The 24,328-nt window shown below is 31.2% G+C and overlaps 1 protein-coding gene across 1 annotated transcript in view; it reads right to left on the reverse strand.

Annotated features, from left to right (window-relative positions):
• The window catches only part of LOC139500180 (sushi, von Willebrand factor type A, EGF and pentraxin domain-containing protein 1-like), a 60,254-nt gene that overhangs the window by 14,859 nt on the left and 21,067 nt on the right, over positions 1–24,328 (reverse strand). Inside the window, exons 2-14 of the mRNA XM_071288917.1 lie at positions 18,552–18,642; positions 15,918–16,094; positions 14,099–14,278; positions 13,042–13,236; positions 9,993–10,169; positions 8,426–8,593; positions 7,225–7,401; positions 6,417–6,593; positions 5,233–5,406; positions 4,141–4,308; positions 3,572–3,736; positions 1,734–1,901; positions 712–882 (exon numbers count right to left, since the gene is read on the reverse strand). Coding sequence (XP_071145018.1) covers positions 712–882; positions 1,734–1,901; positions 3,572–3,736; positions 4,141–4,308; positions 5,233–5,406; positions 6,417–6,593; positions 7,225–7,401; positions 8,426–8,593; positions 9,993–10,169; positions 13,042–13,236; positions 14,099–14,278; positions 15,918–16,094; positions 18,552–18,642 — 2,188 coding nt within the window. The remainder of the gene's footprint in view (positions 1–711; positions 883–1,733; positions 1,902–3,571; positions 3,737–4,140; positions 4,309–5,232; positions 5,407–6,416; positions 6,594–7,224; positions 7,402–8,425; positions 8,594–9,992; positions 10,170–13,041; positions 13,237–14,098; positions 14,279–15,917; positions 16,095–18,551; positions 18,643–24,328) is intronic.

Here is a 24,328-nt window from a genome sequence, read left to right on the forward strand (position 1 = left end):
TTACTCATTTTTTTATCTAAAAATTACTAAAATGTTTTTTTTTAAATGTATATGTGAACATTAAAAATCGCACTATAAATTGTTAAAAGCTACAATAATTCTGACAGTAAAATAGAACATACATAAATATTTCTATGAGAAAAAACAAAAACCTTTACTCGAATGAAAATAAAATACCAACACACAATCGACATACAGTCCTGATTTAGCAGAAAAATAGGAAAACATAAACTGACAATCATTAGTCCATGAAAAATTCAAAAACATGATGTTACAAACAAATGCCAACGAGACAAATTATAACAGTCTTATAAAAAATACCAAATAGAAACTCCAGATGCAGTATAACGGTCGCAATGATGGAGGTAACTGCAGATATTCGGGAAGGCTGAAGTAGATAGTTCACTAATCTTCATATATCATATATCGACTAAAAGAGGATAAAATCATGGTAACAATAAAACAAAAATGCGACGAGAACAAAGAACTCATTTAGCATGAAGACCGTCCTCGTCGGTAAACAGTTTAAAACAATAATGATAAAAAAACAACTGAAAAGTAGTAGAAACTTCAAATCAAAGATACATATTAAATACTAGTACATAAATGGATTTTCAAATCGAAATGATAAGTTATTTTGTTTTCCTGTGAGGCCACTCACATGTATATGTATTGTAAATATTGTAAAACTTCGTGATTTCATAAACTTACCAATACAAGAGAACATAATAGATGACCAAGTTGTATCATTTTGACAAGTGACTGTATTTGGTCCATACAAGTAGAACTTGTTTTTACATTTATAAGTCAGTTGTTGTTCATCATGACGAATCAGAGGTATATTTACAACTGCATTTGCAACAGCTGGTGCACTTGGACAATCTAAAAAAAAAATCAATGTTTGCATTTATGCATATTTAATAAGTACTTATCAAATGTACATTTAAAACTGCGTATTGATGCATAGTTAATAAGTAATTGTCCAAATTTAAGATTCATTATGTATTAGAAGGCAACAGAAACGAAAACAATAATAGGGTTTGTAATTTAGTTTTGTCAATAATTATTGATATAATATTAGAAACCCGCCACAATCTGTATGTGCTGTGAAAAGTCATGACATGTTATCCAGTGAGTATGTTTGGTTGCTGTCTGACATATTTTTGTTTCGTTTACTAGTTTAGTAAACAGCAGATACCTATATTGTATGAGTTTTGTTCATTGTTGAACACCGTACGTTGATCAAAAAATCATTAAGAACTTATTGATAAGTGTTTCACTGTCAAGCATGCTATATTTTCAAATTCTATAAAGTACCATCGTAGTTAAATGACCGGAATCTTTCTGTAGCTCATTGACTTGAAATGTAAATTTTACTGGCCTATTGACTATACAGAGTATACAATAAAAATTACCTTAGCTAAGCTAATTGTTTAATTTCGACAATTTCAATAGATCTTATACGAAAATTTGACTTTAAAAGTGTATTTTTATTATTTGTTGTTATCCAAACCATGACCGAGTTACAATGATGCCTATAACTACAGAAGCTTTTGAGAAATCAAGACTTTTCAGAAAGAATTGAATATATTTTGACAGACGTCTAAAAAGTAATAAATCAAAACTGACAATGTCGTTACAGATTTTTTCAATACAGAGTAAACATTTGGTTAACAATAACATGCATTCCCCTTATAAACAACAAGTAATAAAAATGAATAATACATGCTTACCGGTACATATAAATGTTGGATATGTCCAAGTCGCATCTACCTGACATTTTATGAACTTGTTCCCAATTAAAAGTAATCCTGTACCACATTGGTATAAGACTTCGAAATTGTTGCTGATCTCTTCAATTTTGTAAGTAGCATTCTGAATCATTGGTGGTTCTGTGCAAGCTGTGTAAAGAGAAAAGATTGAAAATGAACACACCGAAAACAGCGAATTATAGGGAAAAAAAACGTTCAATCGATATTTTTTTGTGACATTCGTAAATGTCTATAATATATTTGAAAATATGTAGCACCTGAGACCACTTTTGGTTTTCAATGGCGTTTTATATACAGTTATTTGTCTTTTCGTCCTTTTTTCTTTTTAATGCAATGAAAGGCGATTTTTCCAGTTTATACTAGAATAGATTGACTAGTTTGGTAAAATATGTTTAATGCATTTCAAAATCATCAGTTGCCATATACTACATTGATAAACTGTACAATTGATGTATCGTTTGATGTTATAAAGGCACGCATTTAAGACCAATATCTACAAAAATGGTCACCAGATATATGTGACTGTGAGACATTAGGTGTGTATAGAAGTATAAAGTTTGATTTTTGTTATGAGAATTATTTTAGGTACATTAATAATATTAACATTCTTACAAAACTACGAAGTGGTACATTGAAAATGTTGAAGTTGGTCGCTTCTACCAAGAGAAATGCATCTTTGTGTATGTTGTAATATGCAATGTGTTTAGAATGAATTCCATTTTGTTTTGGTATGTCCAGCATATAGGGCAATTAGAATATTGTTTTTGCCACGCTATTATTGTTCATGACCTACTATTTGTTAACTGTCTTGTTTGTTGAAAGCTAATTCTAGATCTCTAACAATTACATGAATTAAGCTCTGTAACTATTTGAAGAGTGCATGGAAAGCTAGATCTGGTATTATTGGTTAGTTATAACATGTATGTTATTATTGTATTGTTCTCTGTTACCAGTCTTTTGTCACATTGTGTATATATTACGTATTGCCATAGCATGTTCTATATGCTTTTACAAATAACATATTCATTCATTCAATGGTTGGAGTTTTGAATAAATCGATTATTTCTTAAAACGGTATCGTTTGTAATTTGCAAAGTATGTGTGCATTTCTTTCTAACCAAAATTTTGCACACGTTGTGTGGCGTTTGTTATTGTTTTCTAAACGCTACAAGAGTAGAAACAAATACAACGTTTAATCAGTCTTAACTGATTCCGTTTGACTTTCAATAATGCATGTACATGTTGTTGGTAAACAGACTTTTTACAAACGTAAAAACAAATACATCGTTTAATCACGGTGAAGTTAGAAACAAATGCAGTTTTTTTTCTAACTAACGATGAACGACCAACTGTAGACGCATTTTTAGCGAGTGTATAGTGTGTCAAAGTTTATGTTAACTTTGCAAACGTATGCTAGAAACAAATAATCAAAACATGTGCGCTTAGCCGTTCGCATCAATTGTTAGAAAGAAATGCACATTATTTAAGCAGATTAGGTTTTTTACTTCGTTACTTTTGTGTAGTCGTAGTTTTGTCCATACCTTGATTTTTGTAAGTTTATTATTTACTGGCATACACGGCTGCATGTTTCAAACACTGAGAAAGTATAGGTATTAAACTTTACGACAAACATAATAAATAATGTATAAATTCTAAAACATAAACTTTCTTAAGAATAAACGAGCGACTTCATTATTATTGTTATTCTAGTATCATGTGGTCTATATAAATGTTATCAATACTTATTCAGTGAAACTACAGTATTTAGTTAACCACTTTTTTTTATATTTCTTACTTACGTGTACAAATGAATCGCCTTACAGTCCACGAGTTATCTATACAATCAATATATTTGTAACCAATAGAATTGTATCCAGCATCACAATCATAGTACACCATACTATCACTCTGTAGTAATTCTATATGTAATGCTGCATTGGGTACAGATGGAGGATTCGCACATCCTAGAATATCAAATTAAGTTACATTCAAATGTTTGTATGTAGAAAGTAATATTTATCGAACTAAAAGAGTTTTGCTTTCTTATAAAATAATGATAATCATTTTTTTTTTATAAATTCATACTATTACTGTTTGATGAAAATGTATTTTTTACAACTCTTGACAGATTCTATCGCACGAGAATTATAATTAACTATCTGTTTCATCAATACTGAAGTCCATCGTTTTCTGATATTTGATCAAAAACTGTTTTAATAAGTTTTGACTATTTAGTTTGGAAAAATTTAGGGTTTTTCAACACATGCTCGATTCCAGTTTATGGGAAAATAAAAATAAACTCTATATAATTATTTCAATATATATTTTCCTTTTGAAAAGGCAAGATTGAATATATACATTAATATACCTGTACAGAAAAATATTGGATCCGTCCATATTAGATTAACTTGACACGTGATTTCACTATCACCAATAAGATTTAAGTTTGCATCACAACTGTACTTAACAATGTTAATTCCTGATACTCTCACAATTATGACAGATGTACCATTCAATAATGCTGGATACGAACATCCTAAAAGATAACAAGAAGTACACTGTTTTAAGCGATATAATATACATACTTCAATTAAAGATTTTTCATCATATCTAATTATATTCTTAGACAGTGATTCAAATGTTCACTCACACTCCATTAATAACAAATACAAAAAAAAAGGCAAACAATTTGACTCGTCATTGAGATACATATCGACTGTGCAAGTTACGTTGTTCAGTATGGGCTTTGTTCATTGTTGAAGGCCGCACGGTGATCTATAGTTTTTCTGTGCCATCTTGGTCTCTTGTGGATAGTTGTCTAATTGGCAATCATACCACATTTTCTTTTTTATATTTAGTCATATATACCATGGAAAGTATCGTGAAATTCACAAAAATCAACATTTTTATTTTGTATTCAATTCTAAATACATATAATTTATAGATTGTAAAATTTGCAAGTTGGTTGTTGTAAGGCAATCATCTGTTAAAATAATCAAAAGAGTTTTCATTTGAGGATCCTTATCAAATCTCGATTTAGAAGGCAATTACAAGTAGATTATGAATCTCAATATACATATTCAAGGTATATCTGTACAGCGTTGATATAAAGATGTTCTATTTCACAAATATTGCAATATCATTATCAATTCATTCATACAATGGGTGAGCTAGTATGCATTATGCATTATTTTTTTTATTAATTATGTGGGTACCTGGTACGAGTGAACTACACATTTTAATGTTCAACCTAGTACATAATTCAAAATCCAGGAAATGGTGCTTTTATCCACCGAAATTGGTACCCACAGAAATTAATAAATTCTCACCTTATATAGTCAAAACAGGCATAAATAGTATAAACTTAATATAAAAGGTATGTCATTGTCTTGCATATATATCCCTTCAATTAATATTTATTATGATTATACAGCTGATTACAATTTAGATCTATGCTTACCACTGCAGATAAACATTTCTGTCGTCCATTCAGAGTTTGCTTGGCACGAAATATAGTAATCACCAATCATTGTATAAGCAGCCTCACATTCATATAAGGCGTTATATGGTGTAAGTGTACTGTTATATAGAGCTGGTTGTGCGTTGGACACAGTTTGCGGACTTCTGCAGTCAGCTGAAAAATATTGATAGGAAAATCTACATCTAAATATTTTTTTTCATTTTTAGTGCATGTGATTCTATATTGAAGTAACAAACAATACCGAAATTCATGGATACGTTCAAACGAAAAGTTTGTTATCCAATAACAAAAGCTTAAACACTTCAGATGAATATAACACCACAGTCGATTTTCTCAATTCACACGGGTATATCCTCTTGTGAAAAACTGAACACTAAATCTTGATTTAGACCTAGTCAATCCTCAAAAACGACAAAGAAATTACAAAAGTTTAGATTGTTTTGGTCACGTTCATTCTGTAGTTTTGTTACGTAGTTATTACACAAGTACATTGTTTGAACTTTTGGCAAAAAGAACAAAAACTTATATTATTTATCATTTAGAAATCATGTTGACAAACCAAGAATTTAGACGGATAACGAAGTATTTGACGGTGACAGCTTCTGATCTGTGTTCAGTTCATGATCATATATCGAATTCAAGAACGTCAGAGTTCGTCTTTATCAACTGTTTATATTCTTCATTAAACTATAAATAACAACTTTGTCACATTAAGTTCACCGACCTTTCTTTGTATATAAATATATCAATATAAAAGAAAACGAAAAAGAACAAAAAAACAAGTAAACTGAAAATAAATAGGACATATTTGTTTTTAAGACATAATATTTAAGCAAATTGCTTTTGTTCTTGATTGTAGAGTTCCGATAGCTTTGGAAATGGTGTATCACTACACTCCTACTCTTGCTTATAGATGGTATATACGTGTCAGAAATACTAAGGTTTCTTTTAATTATAAGTTAAGTATCACAGGTTGTTATAATGATTTAAAACGATTGTTTAAGGTAATATTTCGGACTGTCAAATGTCTCGCATTGAACATTATCATGTGAACAATTGATGTACAATTTCAATATCATGGAATCATGACTATAAAGAAAATGTGGAAAATAGGTGCAAATTAAAAGAAAATATTTGAACTGTCTTCTGAAAATCAAACTTACGGATGCATTCAAAATCTGGACCAACCCAATCTCCTGATGCCATACACGTACTATTGTCACTGTCACCTACTAGAGAAAATCGACTCTCGCACGTGTAAAAAACGACAGATCCTTCATAAGTTGTAATATCAGTAGGATAGTAAGCATTCATCATAGTCGGTGGTGTATAGCATTTTCCTAGTAAATAGAGTAAGGCATGAAACACATGAGCAATTTAAACATTATTTCATTTTGCATAAATTTAATCAGATAAATGTTTCATAAGCGATTATTTTCATAATATTTAGTTCAATGTTATTATAAACAAACGAGGGTTTAAATATTTATTCGAATATATAAAATATTTGTATATGAAAAAATATTTTGTTTGTGTAGTTTTTATCATGTGATTTACAATTATGCAAATCAAAAATTTATACTGGTTCCCTGTCCAGTGTTCGTTTGACTACAATACCCGTAGACTGTAAGGCTGAGATCTAGTTTAATATTTCTGTAAACAGTAATTTGCTGATTACTTCGTCTAATAATAAAACTGTGCATCTAATTAAATTGGGACCGTTGGTGTTATAAACAAATAAGATATTTTCCTTTAAAAACTTATTGTTCAGGATGCTTGTTTATTTCACCTATTTATTTTTTGTCTAAAAAATGATGGTTTCAATTTATGTTTATGTTAAAAACTCTTATTATAAATTATAAATAACTACTTTGAATTGTACCAGATGTTAAAGAACTCCTTTATAAAAAGGTTGTAATCAATTTCGATGAGTTAAAGGTCACCTTTATTTTAGTATACAGATGAACTTACTTGAACAGTTGATGAACACAGTGCTCCAATTGCCACCTAGTTCACAATGGGATTTAACTGACCCAACACCAGCTACATCAAGGTAGTCATTTCTACATATATGGGTTGCTGTATGGCCTACTATTTTCCCATTAAATGTACGTTTTGCTCCGTATAAATATGGAGGATCACCGCAGTCTGAAAATAATTTTTGTTTTTTTTATAGATTAGACCGTTGGTTTCCCGTTTAAATGGTTTTACACTAGTAATTTTGGGACCTTTATAGCTTTTTGTTCGGTGTGAGCCAAGTCTCCGTGTTGACGGCTGTACATTGACCTATAATGGTTTACTTTTATAAATTGTTATTTGGATGGAGAGTTGTCTCATTGGCACTCACACCATATCTTCCTATATATATTAGTTCAATTTGATTTCAGAAATTGTTAAGTATGTGCCAATAGATAGTCACGCAACGACACGAATAAGCATGAGATACATGTATCAGGCGTTTTCGAACCACCAACCTGCATTAGCAAAATTCAAAATGCAATCCGCTGCATTTTGTTTGCACCTGCTCTTAGTCATTTATCTGACTTTCAATAGTTGCCGCTTGTTTATGCGGTTCATAAGTGTTTCTTTTTTCTCGTTATATATAAATATATATGTATAGATTGGATCTTTGGGTTTTTCCCGTTTTAAATGGATTCACACTTGTCTAGTAGTTTTTGGAGCCCTGATAGGTTGTTGTTAATGTCAGCCAAGGCTCCGTGTCGAAGACCATACTTTCATCTATAATGGTTTACTTAAACAAATTGTGGCTTAGATGGAGAGTTGTATCATTAACACTCATACCATTTATTCATATAGTAACGACATAAAAAAAACAATGTAAGAGTAAATACGCCTTAACTATTGAACAAATGATAAAAAAAGAGGCTATCACATTATGACTTAAAGACGCATGATACACGACAGTTCAATACGAAAACGTAAAGTTAAGCTACTAATACATGAATATATAAATTTGTCCTCTCCAAAAAGATTTATGATAAAATGACGCTTCTGAATACAAAGCAAACCGGCTATCCTATTATATGATTAAGGATAATGATGAATTGAATCAGATAGTCATTTACTGATTGACATACATAAATACATAAAACTGAAAGTGGTCTTAAATTCTTAAATTTTTCCCGGACTGAATCAATCATATTAAACTTACGCTTCCACCAGCAATTAAAGTCCCCAAGATCCCAGACACTATTTAAACATTTAGCATCAACGACACCTGTAGCTATATAATCATCACTGCAAGTTAAAGACATTGTGCTATGCACACCTCGATACACCATCATACTGGCACCTTCTGGTACAGGAGCTTCTCCACAATCTAAAAAACATCTCTCATACATGAAACAATATTGTTAAAAGTTACAATTTTAACAAGGGTTCCTTCAATTTTTCTTTGATATCTTGAAACAGTTTAATTAAATTAAGATTCAAAGAAATCCGACAACGATGTGTCGTTTATGTTCATGGACATAACAATTTATTTTCCGTGTGGTCATGACGTCTCAAACGATATCTTTATTTTAAGTGTTTGTTATGTGTTATAATCTAGATAAGTGCTTCGAATGCATTTACTGTATGAATATTATTTCTTATTCTATACATCAAACATTAAAAGGAAAGCAATGTTATTTGCAAAAATCAAGAATGTGTCCCCAGTACACAGATGCCCCATCCGTACTATCATTTTCTATGTTCAGTGGACTGTGAAATGAGGAGAAAATTTCTAATTTGGCATTAAAATTAGAAAGATCATATCATAGGAAACATGTTTACTAAGTATCAAGTTGATTGAACTTCAACTTCATCAAAAACTAACTCAACAAAAAACTGTAGTCAAAACTTTAACCTGAAGTGGGACGGACGGACGGACGTTCAGACGAACGAACGGACGGACGCACAGATCATAAAACATAATTCCCATATATGAGGCATACAAAAAATAAGTATTACAAGTTTATTGGATGCTGTGTAACATCATATTGATCATTACATTATCTGGTCAGGTAATGCGATATCATTATTTTCTAGCTTCTTGTTTTATATATCTATCAAACTTGGTAGAAGCATGGATAGTCCTCTAACATTGTATGATAATTGGCTGTATCAGATTTTTTTGTAGATTTTTGTTTATCTTTATTCAATCATTCTTCATATTCACACACTATTTAATTAGTACACGGATTCATCTACTATAATTTCACAGTTTTAAGATATTCCCTACAATACCATACATTGATATATTCATACAGATTTGACAGATTGTCTTGATCCAAACAAAAATTACAATTGTTTTTCATGCTCCGATGTCAGATTCGATGTAAAGAATTTTAAAGATTTATAAAAGAAGACATCAAAATGTTGTCATACTTTGATAAAATTTTGATAAGCTGATATTACCAATGTTATTTCAACTGATCGGGCGGAGCGTATGTTTTAATTTGCATAAGGACAGTCTATTTGAAGATGTGTGGGATAAGTATGATTGCCGTTATAATACTTATTGAATTCTAATCACTGATCAGTTTTACCAAACGCATAAACAAAAGAACTGATTGTATGATATGGGACGAATAACTGGACACCTCATTGATGAACTTATCCCCAAAACTCCTGACTATAGATGGACTGGTCTTAAATGAGCGGATTTCGTAAACTCCGCCCAGTCAAGGGAAATAAATCTAGTAATAATTACTGTTATCAAAATATTTATTACTTACCTGCGCATACAAAGTTTGTTTCCGTCCATGTTCTATTCGCTTGACATGTGCTGTTATATACAAATCCCGTCATTGTCATTCCATCATTGCAACTGTATGTTATCGTTTCTTGGTAAAGAGTCACATTTACAAATCCAAAGTTGGCATTCATAACATCGTAAGGAGGGCCGCAATCAACTAGGTAAAAAGAAATATTGTATTTAATACCCTGCCTTTGCTATTTCTTCTGTTGGTATTTTATATTTTTTTTTAGATTTAGAATTACAAAATTGTGACACAATTGTTAAAAGGTATCGGGAAACAGAAAACATAATGGCAATATGTTCTCAATAAAGTGTATGTATCGATGCAGTTACGGCTTATCTGCCTACCCTTTCCAGAGCATCTGGGATCACCACAAATTTTTAGTGGAGTTTGTGTTGCATAGTCTTTAACTTTTTGTATTGTGTTTTGTGTACTATTGTTTGTCTGTTTGTTTGTTTATAGTTTTAAGCCATAGCGTCCCTTTGGTATCTTTCGCCTGTCTTAAGTATGTACTTACGTGTGTACCATGTGTTTTAATCATCCCTTTTATCAAACATACAGTCTTCGTTTTAAAAGCGTATGATACTGACTTGTTCATTTAAAATTCACATATACAAGGTAACAAAAGAGTGCCACATGTTGAGCAGGATCTGCTTACCCCTCCGAAGCACCTGAGATCACCCCCAGTTTTTGGTGGGGTTCATGTTGCTTAGTCTTAAGTTTTCTAGGTTGTGTCTTCTGTGCTATTATTTGTTTGTTTGTCTTTTTATTTAAAACCATGGCGATGTCAGTTTATTTTCTATCTATGAGTTTGACTCTCCCTCTAATATCATTCGTCCCTCTTTTACAAAACTTATGAAAGTAAAATACTTTTTTTTAAATTTATGTAATAAGGATTATATCCTCAGATAAAGAAAAAAAAATAATCCAAATTTATAATGTACATAGTTTATCCATATGTTTTAAAAGGAGTTATTTAATTGCCTTCATTCAGAAGTTGAAACGTAGCTGAACATAGTTGGAATTTTTTTTTTGCACTTTCAATCAGATAACTCTAAACTGGCGTTGTTATTGAAGATAGTTTTATGTATATCGGGGTCCAAAAATAAAAATGCAAAGATTACAATCTTACAATTTGTTATAACTATTATATAGTAGCTAGATTTTGAAATCTTTCAAGAAAAGTAGATTTTTTGTTTTCATAGGATCATAACTTCAGTGATAGATTATAATGCAACACTGTTTAACCGTCAAATCCGCCTTAGCAGATGGTTTTGCATTCTCTACTAAGCCTTAAATTGAGTTTGCGAACTTATCTCATTAAAGATCACCAAGTGTTATTATGTATAGAAGTTGTAATATTGAGATTTTGGGAAGTCTGTGACAGATTTTTGAAAGATAACTGACCAGAGAACAAAATGTTCCGTGATCACACATTCAAATAAAGGTATTTTATCTAGAAGATAATTTATTTCAAAACAGCTTGTTTATCTAAAAAGATACATGTTATACATTTTAGAAAATGTTTGAATGTCCCTTCGGTATCTTTTTTTATTCGAGCGTCACTGATGAGTCTTTTGTAGATGAAACGCGCGTCTGGCGTAAATATAAAATTTTGATCCTGGTATCTATGATGAGTTTATTCATCAGACTTCATTATCTCCCACAATAATAAAATTATGTTTTGTGAAAAAACAAAATTATACAGTGAAATCTGACTAAACCGAATCCTGTTTAAACCGAAAACCTGTATAAACCAAACATGATCGTAACCACCGTCATATCAAATGATGTGCGTTGTGAACCTGATAAAACCGAACATCGGCTAAAACCGAACACAATCTTAAGTCCCAAAGAGGTTCGAATTCAACAGGTTTTACTGTAATTATTACAAATTTTCCCACAGTATTTGGCATCAGAAAAATCCTGAGTATGTGATTATATTCAATACGTGCACATTTATACATTTATAGTTTGATATCCTTTAAATGTCGAAATAGGTATCTTGGTTTTATACAGCTCTTATTTAGGAGACAACTTACTACTAATATTATAGACATAGGAAGATGTGGTATGAGTGCCAATGAGACAACTCTCCATCCAAATAACAATATATAAAAGTAAACTATTATAGGACAATGTACAGCCTTCAACATGGAGACTTGTCTCACACCGAACAACAAGCTATAAAGCAATGTTACAAGTGTAAAACCATTCAAACGGGAAAACCTGAGGTCTACTCAATATAAAAAAGACGAGAAACGAGAAACACGTATAAATTACAGATTCCTGACTAAGGACAGGTGCAAACATTCGCAGCGGGATTAAACGTTTTAATGGTACCAAACCTTCTCCTTTTTTCTGAAACGATAGTATAACATCACAACATAGAAAAACACACGATAAAATATCAAGTGGAAGGCTTGACTCATCAAAAAACGTAAATTAACACACTATGAACGAACACATTTGATCTACAATACCTGAATGCAAATAATATAACTATATATGACTGACTTGTATTGGTACATTTAACTAGATGTCAACTAGCATGCTGTTACAAAATGTTAGAAATTATTATAAATTAAGGGATGTATTTCCCTCATGCAAAGCTCTGATTCCTTTCACGGATTTGGCTATATTTTTTGGACCTTTCGGAGTATAGCTCTTCATCTTTTATATAAGCCTTGGATTTTAAATATTTTGGCCACGAGCATCACTTAAGAGACATGTATTGTCGAAATGCGCATCTGGTGCAGGAAAATTTGTACCGTTAATGTTATTACAAGCAACTGTTATATTTCAAAACCTTTTCGCAATGTATTCAAGTTTCCAGTTAAAAAAAGATTGTTAGATTGTATTGTATTCTGTTTTTGGCTTTTTTTTCATTTTATGTTTAATGTCACACCCTTTGATTTTACTTTATTAATGTATACACTTCTCTTGTCAATTTTTGTTATATTGTTGTAATTAGCATTAACAACATTAAAACCAATTTCAATACTGCTTCTTAAATTCCTCTTACCTCTTCGGCAATTTTCGTTTGGATCTGACCATATGGCTAGAGAATCATTTGATAATGTATTGTCTAAGCATTTAATCCACATTTTTGGTGGTTCATAACCAATATTACACGTGTAGAATATTTGTGTATCTCGTAATTTCGAGGTGGTTGTTGAATTAATCTCTGCATTTGGAATCATTGGAAAAGATGGACATACTGGAATAATTGAAAACATAACATTGTTTCCCTCAATATATTTCATGATTATCTTTAAAAGTCCGAATTTATTCATAAAACATATGCCTTTTTAAGGTGTGGCATGCCACAAAACCAGGTTCAATCCCACCATTATTTTCTTTAAAAAAATGTCCTGTACCAAGTCAGGGTTATGGCCATTGTTATATTATAGTTAGTTTCTGTGTGTGTTACATCTTAACGTTATGTTTCTGTTGTATCGTTTGTTTCCTCTTATATTTGAGTGTGAATTCACATTACTATAAGACATGGGACGGTACTTTTCTATCCCAAATTCATGTATTTAGTTTTGATGTTATATTTGTTATTCTCATTTGTCTAATGCTTAGTTAGTTTCTGTGTGTGTTACATTTTAATGCTGTGTCGTTGTTCTCCTCTTACATTTAATGCGTTTCCCTCAGTTTTAGTTTATAACCCGGATTTTTTTTTATCAATTTATGAGTTTAGAACAGCGGTATACTACCGTTGCCTTTATTAAAGCTATTTAATGTTTTACATTCTTTAAATGCAGACTATATATTTCCGTTATGCAAACAGCAGCTGAATAATTCATTTAAATTCAGAGACTTATTTCTGTTAAATGGTATAAATAGCTAAACAAAAAATAATCAATGAATGTGATTTAAAATTGAGAATGGAAATGGGGAATGAGTCAAAGAGACAACAACCCGACCATAAAACATTAAAATTCTTCTTTTTGATAAATATGCTTAAAGTAATGAACTAGTACAGTTCCCGCTCGGATATACACCCCATAATTAGACAAAATGAAAATTATCGATACAAAAAGAATGAGAAAAAACAATATAAAAGACAAACTCACATGCTTTGCAGGTTGCGGAAGGGTTAGACCAACGAGCATTTGACAGACACTTTACTCTGTACCTTGTTCTTGTTGCACCATATCCGGAGTCGCACTTGTAGTATATATATCTACCTAATGTGGTTAAAATGTTTTTGTTGACCACTTTTGAGTTTGCCAGGGTAGGTGGTTGACCACAATCTGAAATTATTATTTTGACAATTGGCCGTTTCAGAATCTAAAGAATCATGGGTAATATCATTGTTTGTACCCCCAAAATGAAAATAACGTCACGTCATTGATTGAATTCCCATTGTTCATGACATTTTTAACCAATCACGACGTTTAAGTGTACACTTTTGAAAATATTACCCAGGATGCATTAGATTTTGAAACGGCGAATTGTTGTTGGAAAACATTGAAAGATTTAAACGACAATGATATTTTTAAAGTGTCCAGTACATAGGTACGAGTTGCCATTATAGACTGTCCGAGTTGACAAATTGGTTTTCCGATCAACTTCGTACTTTATTTGGCCTTTTTAACATTATTTCGATTTTTGATTGGAGCGGCACTGGGTAGTCTTTTGTAGACTAAACGTGCTTCTGGAGTAAATATAAAATTTCATTATATTTGATCTGGTATCTATGATGAGTTTATTCGACAATCGTGAACACAGCAGACTATCATCTACTGTGCTGATATGAATAAAACTACTTAAGCTAAGCATGATAAGATTAGTTCAAAACGGACATATTTGTCTACATGTTATACAATAAGTTAGAATTGATCATGAACTTTCATATCTTAATACAAGATGTTTTGTGAATATCATCACTGCGTTATAACATTTCTTTCTTAATTTGTCATTGATTAAGAAAAAGCAATTGCTTAGAATATAAGATTCAAAATCCATATGGCAAAGATGTCCGTACTTCAGTTTTGCTATACATTCATTGTGTCCTTAGTATATAAGTTTTCTACGTATTTATGAATCCCTGGCTTTCAAATGTTTGTGCTTCAGTTTTATAATCAATGTAAATAGAGAAATTGTCATGAAAGTTCTAAAATGTTATTTGTATTGATAGAATTACGCTTGAAAAAAAAATGATACGGATGAAACCTACATGCATATATATAGATATATAACTATAAGTTTGAAAATAAAACCTAACAGTGTAAGAATTAGATTTATTTTGGCTGACAAACTTTTAACCCTCAAAAGGATTTGAATTCACACATGTGATACAGTACAGCACCTTATTTCGTATTTATATATATATATATATATATATATATATATATATAGATCTATTTCAAACAACTTTTACGGTTTTCGATATACCATGTGTATGCATGCATATGTGTAATTGTATTTGTAATATCCTGATTTTTTGTTTGCGTTAATTAATGTTTATTCTGATGCAAATTACTCTTGTTTCCTATAGAGATAACAACAATCTAAATCAATAAGATTAATTTCACTAGGGTGAGACATTAGGTCTCGATAATTAGCAACTATAATTGATTATTTTCCTGAATGTGACCTACCGAATTAGACTATTTACCGGATTTGTTATCACATAAGCAACACGACGGGTGCCGCATGTGGAGCAGGATCTGCTAACCCTTCCGGAGCACCTGAGATCACCCCTAGTTTTTGGTGGGGTTCGTGTTGTTTATTCTTTAGTTTTCTATGTTGTGTCATGTGTACTATTGTTTTTCTGTTTGTCTTTTTCATTTTTAGCCATGGCGTTGTCAGTTTGTTTTAGATTTATGAGTTTGACTGTCCCTTTGGTATCTTTCGTCCCTCTTTTAATTCAGATATATTTCGACGTACCAAGACATTCGAAGTTAATTTTTGACCAATTTCCACCAGCTCTACAAACCACTTCGTTGTTTCCAAACATTTTATATCCTGTCGCACATTTATAGTGAACGCTGGCTTTCAATTTATACACTTTGTCTGCGTCAATGATATAAGCATGATTGACAGTTGGTGGTGAAATCACACATTCTACAACAGAAACATATTACATGTATTATGTGGAATACTGAAGATTCATTTATTTTCGTGGGTACCAATTTTCGTGCATGCTTGTGGATGTTTAATTTTGTGGTTTTGCCGAAGTCTGCATACCCTCCAATAGAAAATTTGTCATTCGTTGAATATTAATTTCATGGTTCACTTGTACCAACGAAAACCACAAAAATTGGTATCCAACGAATAATAATGAATCCACAGTATTCATTTGAAACATAAACAAATTCGCTTTGTAAACATGTCTATTTTTATTTGGTTTAGTCTTTTTTGTGTTGAAATGTGTTTCGCGATATGCAACTCTTTTAACATTTACACTAAAATGTACATGTATGCAACACATGTGACACAATTGTAAAGTGCTGATGTTTTACTTTCCGTAACATTGCTTTCATATCAGTTGTAATACCACCAAAGTATACTACGTCATATATCCAGTTGCATAAGAAAAAGAATAGAAAAAATATTTCCGGTTTTGTACTGTTGTAGGAAATAAATTCTACATTTATATGCATTATCAAAACTTTAAGTCGTAAACAAATATTTGGTGCCCAAAGCACCATAATGATTCCTTTATTACATGGTTTTTTATAGACTATTCTACTTCAGTTTACAGGGTTACTCAAGCTTGCACACTAGAACAAAGGGTATAATATTGATGTTATAAACACACTAACAGCATGAGTGCCAAGTGTAACACATAGTTTGATTTCTTGACGAATGAAGTATTTTATATATTTAAAATAAATTTTTGAAAACAATCGCACACCGTCATAGAATTGATATCAGGGAAAAAGGTTGAGAGATGTCCCTTCAATACTAGCATATAACTCTATTTTCATTTCAATAACGCCAAGCGTAAGGCCATGAAAAACTGGATAATTGACTTATTTTACTTTTGGAAAAAGGAGTTCATGTACCGTTCAGTTATCTTTACTTTGAACAGTTTCCTTTATACTAGCTGACCTTGCTTAATCTTACCAATAAAAAAATGAAAAAAAAGAACGACAACAACATGACAATAAATAAACCGAAGTTGAAATCAGTTCCTCAAAAATATATACTTGACACAGAAATATGTCTCGCATGTCGGCATACATTTGAGAAAAAGACAAACTTATGAACAGCACCACTTCTTATCAATTCAAAGTCGCTAGTCCGACATGTGGGTAAGACCTTAAAATGTTTGACAAACTAGCACAAATAGCAATTTAGTTTTATAGGAAATATTATCTTTTTACGTAGGTCTTATCAAATTTGCTTAATCATAGTACTTTTAAAATATTGAAAATCATAATTTCATTTAAAGTCACTAGACCATGACCAGGGGGACATGGTCTCCAAATGGTCATCAAACTAGTCTAAACTGATAGTAATGAATCTTCTTACAATTATCAATAATATACCATAATAGGTCCTATCAATTTAACTTAACCATAAAAACTGAACATTTAATATGGCTTATTAATTCGAATTCACTGGACCATGGCTCATGAGGCTAAGCCTCAAAATCGTTATCAAACTGATATGTACTGATAGTAATGTATCTTCACATGTGCATACGACATATCAGTTATCTCTCTCAAGTAATATCTATCAAACTAACTTAGCAGAACACTTAACATGCTTAACATGTGTTGATACCGTCATCATAGTCTTCGCCAACACCGGCAAAGCAATACCTATATCTCGCTTTCCAAGTCATACACAATTAAAACGGTTAAAGCTTAAGTTACATAATTCGCACATATAACGGCAGTGAAGACCAGATTTCCATAATATTTTACCGTCTCGAACAGTTACCAGAAGCCACCATGTTGCTCGAGGTGAATAAGAATTTATTCATAGAACGCCTGTTATGATCGTATAACAATAAAAGTAGGACCAGATAATGGCTTCATACTAAACATAACCGTGATAATGACGACATACAGTTTATCCATGACGACTAAGACGTCTACATTAAAACAAGGCGCAGTCGGTTTATTTTAAGCTAATGCTTTTAAATGTCCCTTGGGCCCGGATTTTATTACAAAACCATTTGTTTGAAAGTCAATTTAAAAAAAACTCCAACGGAATACCTTTATAATAAACATATCGTTTCTGTCATTTTATATCTTTGTTTTTGTCTAATTAATTTCTGAAAGGCATACAATGATCAGTTATAGCATCTGTAAGTTAGAATAGAAGCATGATATATTACTACTTGTTAATAATTTATATTCCAATAACACAATTGTTACGACAATCATTAAATGCAAATCCAACATAAAGCGAATGAGATACGGGTGAATAATAATGAGAAATTAACGTATGACGGCAGGTACTTGTTTGGTACATAATGTTTTAACTGTCTTTTTTATTTCTGACCTCGTTCGGGTCAAGCTATGTGATTTCTGTTATTATTTCATCTGTGATCAAGATTAAACAAACCTGTATGTAAACATTTATGCGATCCATCTTTCAGAAAATAACAGGTTTGACCTTCTTTGCACCCATGACCAAGGCATCTACCAGCTTCTTCCTGTAGAGAAAACAAAATAATGATGGTGGAAATTTTTAAAAACCTTAACTGGATATACAGCCCTTGCACGGTCGGAAATACAAATTGTGCTGAATATTAGAACACTCAGAACGTTAAAACAACACTATATTTGCATAATAGTAAATCTGTAGACGATTCAAAATGTTGGAAATATCTTTAACATATTCAAATTAATCTTTTTTGAAAAACACAAGTGTTAAATCCAAAATAGCAATCGTTTGATGAAACACATAGATAATATTTCTATCTGGTTAAGACATTGATTGAGAATTATAACAGCATATGTTTTATTGCAACATTATATGACGATGTATTTGCTGGTGTTCTGTTACGTTTTGGTTACATGAGAAAAACAACCAAACCCAAAAATCGAAAACCGCTTTATGAGAAGAATTAAAACAGTCTCCTTTTCACAAAGAGATGTCTTTCTGATAGTAATGATATGATATAATTAAAAGAGGGACGAAAGATACCAAAGGGACAGTCAAAAAATGTGGATACTTGAATATACAACAGTTTAACCTTTAACATGGTATATAGGAATAAACCACATTTTATTCCCTTTGTAAATTTACAGTTGCATGAATGTTTAACAGATAGAAAAACAATCTATTAAGGAGGTTCGGTTCGCTTCTCAGTTTGAAAATAACAAGCTTCATTACACCAGTACATATCGATAGGGTAATATTAATGGAACCAAAAGAGCAAAAAAAAATAAAGGTCAATTTGGTTTTTTCAAGATATTAATCATTGAAATTTTTGCGGGAAAATGTTCTCTCTTGATTTTTCATAGCTTTATCATTGACAAGTGATAGTGCTCAAAAACTGTTAAAAAACATGGATTTTATAAGACTTTTACAGATGGCTTATCATGATACAAGCCAAATATTTATAAAAAGAAAAATAGTGGTCAATGGGCAATTTTTTTTAAGGCATTCAAATGGGTAAAACCAGAGGATTCCGAAATCTGACCAAAATTTGTAAACATGACAAGAGAACATCTTTAAGAACGAAACAGGATAAGTAATCAAAAAGATATTCTCAATGATTAATTTTGTTCTCAAGAATTTTACTCAAAAAGAAATATTGGAACAGAGAAGAGTACGAATTTTCCGTTTATAAATTTTGAAATTATTATAAAACTAAGGTTTCAACTCCCTCAGGCAAAGTTGGCTTTAGATAAATTTGGCTATTATTTTAGGTATTTTTGATACATAGCTCTTCAACGATTATCGGTACTTATCCATTTTCAGATTTCAAATGTTTGGCTTTGAGCGTTCCTGATGAAGGTAAATCCAGAAAATCGCTTCGGACGCAATAATTATAAAACGTGTTGTTTTCCATATTTTATATCAATATTGATAAAAATAATAAACATGCTGAAACTAACAAATGCGAAATTAGACAAACTAGAAAGTCCAACTCATCAACATGATGCTACATGTTTTAAAATCCAAAAACATGATTAAAATCAAGGATCATTGTGATTAAGAGTTGATATTTTCTTGGGGAAAAAAGCAAAGATTGCGAAAGATTCATAAAAACTGGAGACTAATTAATACCCTAGGTCATCATATTTAAAAGCATCTCGGGTGATTGCTTATCAATTTATACAAGTGTTGGAAATTCAATTAGTTATTTAAAAATAATAAACATAGACTGATTTAATGTCTGGAAAGACAGTATTGCACTGAATATCGATTACACATGGGAGTTTAACATTAATATGCCGTTACTATGTTTATAATCTAATGAGAAAATAAAAATAGAAAATATGATGGTTAATTTCAGGATAAAATGGTATTGCACAGGTGTACACATTGTAAATATTCATATTGTCTCCTACAAAATGCCAGTACATTGATTACAAAATAAGTAATTTCTGAAATATTGTAACTTAACTCAATGTTCAAATGTATTGAATTTTACTCCAGAAACTGTGTACTAATAAAGATCTTACCCAACATACAAATTTAACAACTTCACTAAGCATGGCCTTTTTGTTAATTTTTGTTTTCGAGCGTCAAAGATGAGTTTTTTGCAGACGACATATGTGGTGATAGATATACAGGACAAACTCCTTAGCTTTGACAAATTATTTCTTGGAAAAAATAATTCGCACAATAGCTTCCTCTGAACTTTACTAACACTAAGATAATTTTAAGTTACCAACATCTTCTGTGATAATGAAATAAATGGAAACCAGACAAATTTTATTTTGAATGGCAGGTCTGTCTTAGTATCCAGCTTTTTATCGTGAAGTAACCTAAGCATTTTTAATCTAAAATTGAGAAAGGAAATGAGGAATGTATCAAAGCGACAATAACCCGACCATAGAGCAGACAACAGCCGAAGGTCACCAATGGGTCTTTAATGTAGCGAAAATCTCCCGCACCTGTTAACGTCCTTCAGTTGGCTGCTATCTTTATGTACTTCTTACAATAGAGAAAGTATATGGATTTCAGTTATTTACTAATTAGTTTTTCTTATCGATAACAAAACGTTCATATTTATTTAATATATTTAAAAACCTATATTTAAAACATAGGCTAATAAAAATTTAAATAAGTCAAAGTAAACATTGAAGTGGTCTTTGGCGGACTTGACTGAGCCATAATAACATAATTATACACTTGAATTGAACAAAATAAGCAAAGGAACAACGCTTTAACAGACAGTTGCTCGTCATCTCAAAGTCACAGTGAGGCTTTTAATATGAAACCAAATAACGTTCCCCACACCACAGGTTTAAGATGACCCTTATCATCGACTTCAGTAGATTCGTTGCAAAAATAAGTAGGGTCGACCTTGCAAAACGTAGTTTCATAACACGATAACATGATTTTAATATTAAAATATAGCGAACCAATATATAATTATGTCAAAATCTAAGTACAGATCATTGAAAAACACAACATATTTTATATATGAATATTAAAGGATCAACCTACAATACCTTTCAATTGAAAAGTTTGTAACGATAATAACATATTTTTGGCAATGGTTATTTTCGCGCCCACAATCAAGAAAAAACTTTTTTTGAAAATTAAAATGTTTTTGAATGACAATTAGTTGCGCAATTAAGTATTGATTATCATATATATATAAATCACAAATACAAATAATGTAAATGATTGTTGTGTCTAAATATACATTTTAAACTCTGTAACTTGACGATATAAAAATAATTTTACAGACTTCCATTTTCTATTTTTTTTTTTTTTTTTTTTACAATTTTTATTTTTAATTAAGCATTTGGGGTCAAGGTTTTTTCGCGTTTTTTTAATTTTTTTAATTTTTAATCCGGCGTGTTTTTTTAATGTATAATATAGCGAAAAACTCCCGCACCCGTAAGCGTCCTTCAGCTGGCTGCTGTCTTTATTTACTTCTTACAATAGAGAAAGTATATGGATTTCAGTCTTATATTTGTTGTCAAATACGCACTGTTCAAAGTATAAAAAAAAAACGTGTAAAAGGAGTTACTTTGAAGCATTTTAATTTCACATCATCATCATGGTAGTTTACGTTTTTGTTTCAAATGTGAAATAAAGTACCGTAAATATATTAATTTATCATTCGGTTTGCAATGCTTGTTTCATTGTTACTGTCAATAACTAATGTATCGTAGAAAAATGTGCATCTACCTTCCTGCATACATTTTAGAAATTTCAGGATAAAATGGTATTGCACAGGTGTACACATTGTAAATATTCATATTGTCTCCTACAAAAAGTGTAATTCGTTGAACATTTAGTTCTTGGTCAACCAATATCCACGAAAACAACGAAAATTGATATCCGACGAATAAGAATAAATCCACATTACATTGAAAAACTTCATATGTTTTGTTTTGTTTTCAAATATTCAGTTCATATCTTTTGTTACATTGAAAAACTTCATATGTTTTGTTTTGTTTTCAAATATTCAGTTGACCTGTCTGCAATGTAATTTGAGATGTACAATTCAACACTCTATGTAAACATTTCAATTAGTTTAACCTTAGACATGTTATATAGGAGTAAAAACAAATTCCATTTTCCTGGTACAATATTTGTAGTTGCATAAATACAATTAGTTTAACGGTAAAGAATTTTCAGCCCAACTTCATTAAAATATAAATTTCAAATATGCTTTCCAAACATGAGCTTCAAAACTGTCGAGTTAACATATATTGGTTTCACTTATTTTCGTGGATTGAAAAACTCTGGCTTTTTATGGGTAATTGATTTCGTTGTTTTTCCAATCTCTCCACACAAAGCCTATAGAAAAGTGTAATTCGTTGAACATTTAGTTCTTGGTCAACCAATATCGACGAAAACAACGAAAATTGATATCCGACGAATAAGAATAAATCCACATTACATTGAAAAACTTCATATGTTTTATGTTTCATTAAATTTAGTTTTTTTCAGTTGTCTTCGACGAAGGAATTATATAGTGATATTGACTAGTAGGGTCTTTAAAAATGGTTGTCTTTTGCTTCCATTCAAAAAACCAAACAGGATAAGTTTGTTCTCATGCATTTTACTTAAAATAAATATTGCAACAGAGAAGATTACGAACTTTGATATGAATATTGATGAATATGATTAACATGCACAAACACAAAGAATCTGTCTACATGAGGTTTCAGTTGTTTTAAAATGCATGACCATGCTCTGGATCATTTTGTACATTTGTAGGAGATATTTCAAGAAATAATTTGAACATCTACCTTCCAACATATTTAATAGTTGAAAGTTTCTTGGGAAAAAAAAAGCAAATACTGCAATACTTTCATAAAAACTCGAGACTAATTAACGTCCTAGGTGGTCATATTTAAAAGCATCTTGGGTGATTGCTTATCAATTTATACAAGTGTTGGAATTTCAAATAGTTATTTAAAAATAATAAAACATAGACTAATTTAATGTCTGGAAAGACATTATGGACCTGAATATCGAACACACATGGGAGAGTTATACTAATATGCCTGTACTATGTTTACTATTTAATGAGAAAATAAAAATAGAAAATATGTTGGTTAATTTCATGATAAAATGGTATTGCACAGGTGTACATATTGTAAATATGCATATCTTCTCCTACAAATGTACAAAATACCAGTACATTGATTACATAAAATATAATTTCAAGATATTGTAGCTTAGCACAATGGTTGATCCAGGGGCAGGTAAGGGGGTTGGAACCCTCCTTTTTAGCTCACCTGGCCCAAAGGGCCAAGTGAGCTTTCCTCATCACTTGGCGTCCGTCGTCCGTCGTCCGTCATCGTCAACTTTTACAAAAATCTTCTACTCTGAAACTACTGGGCCAAATTTAACCAAACTTGGCCACAATCATCATTGGAGTATTTAGTTTAAAAATGTTTCCATTGACCCGGCCAAACAACCAAGATGGCCACCATGGCTGAAAAATAGAACATAGGGGTAAAATGTAGATTTTGGCTCTGAACTTTGAAACAAAAACATTTAGAGCAAATTTGACAAGCGGTTTTTCAAGTCAATATGTATCAGTCCTTAATTTCGAGATGAATTGGACAACGGTTTGTTGGGTTGCTGCACACCCCTCCCCCCCCCCATTGGTAATTTTTAAAGAGATTTTGGCGTTTTTGGTTATTATCTTTAATACTATTATAGATAGACAAAAACTGTAAACAGCAAAATGT

Source organism: Mytilus edulis, chromosome 13, assembly GCF_963676685.1.
Source record: "Mytilus edulis chromosome 13, xbMytEdul2.2, whole genome shotgun sequence".
Taxonomy (NCBI): Eukaryota; Metazoa; Mollusca; class Bivalvia; order Mytilida; family Mytilidae; genus Mytilus; species Mytilus edulis.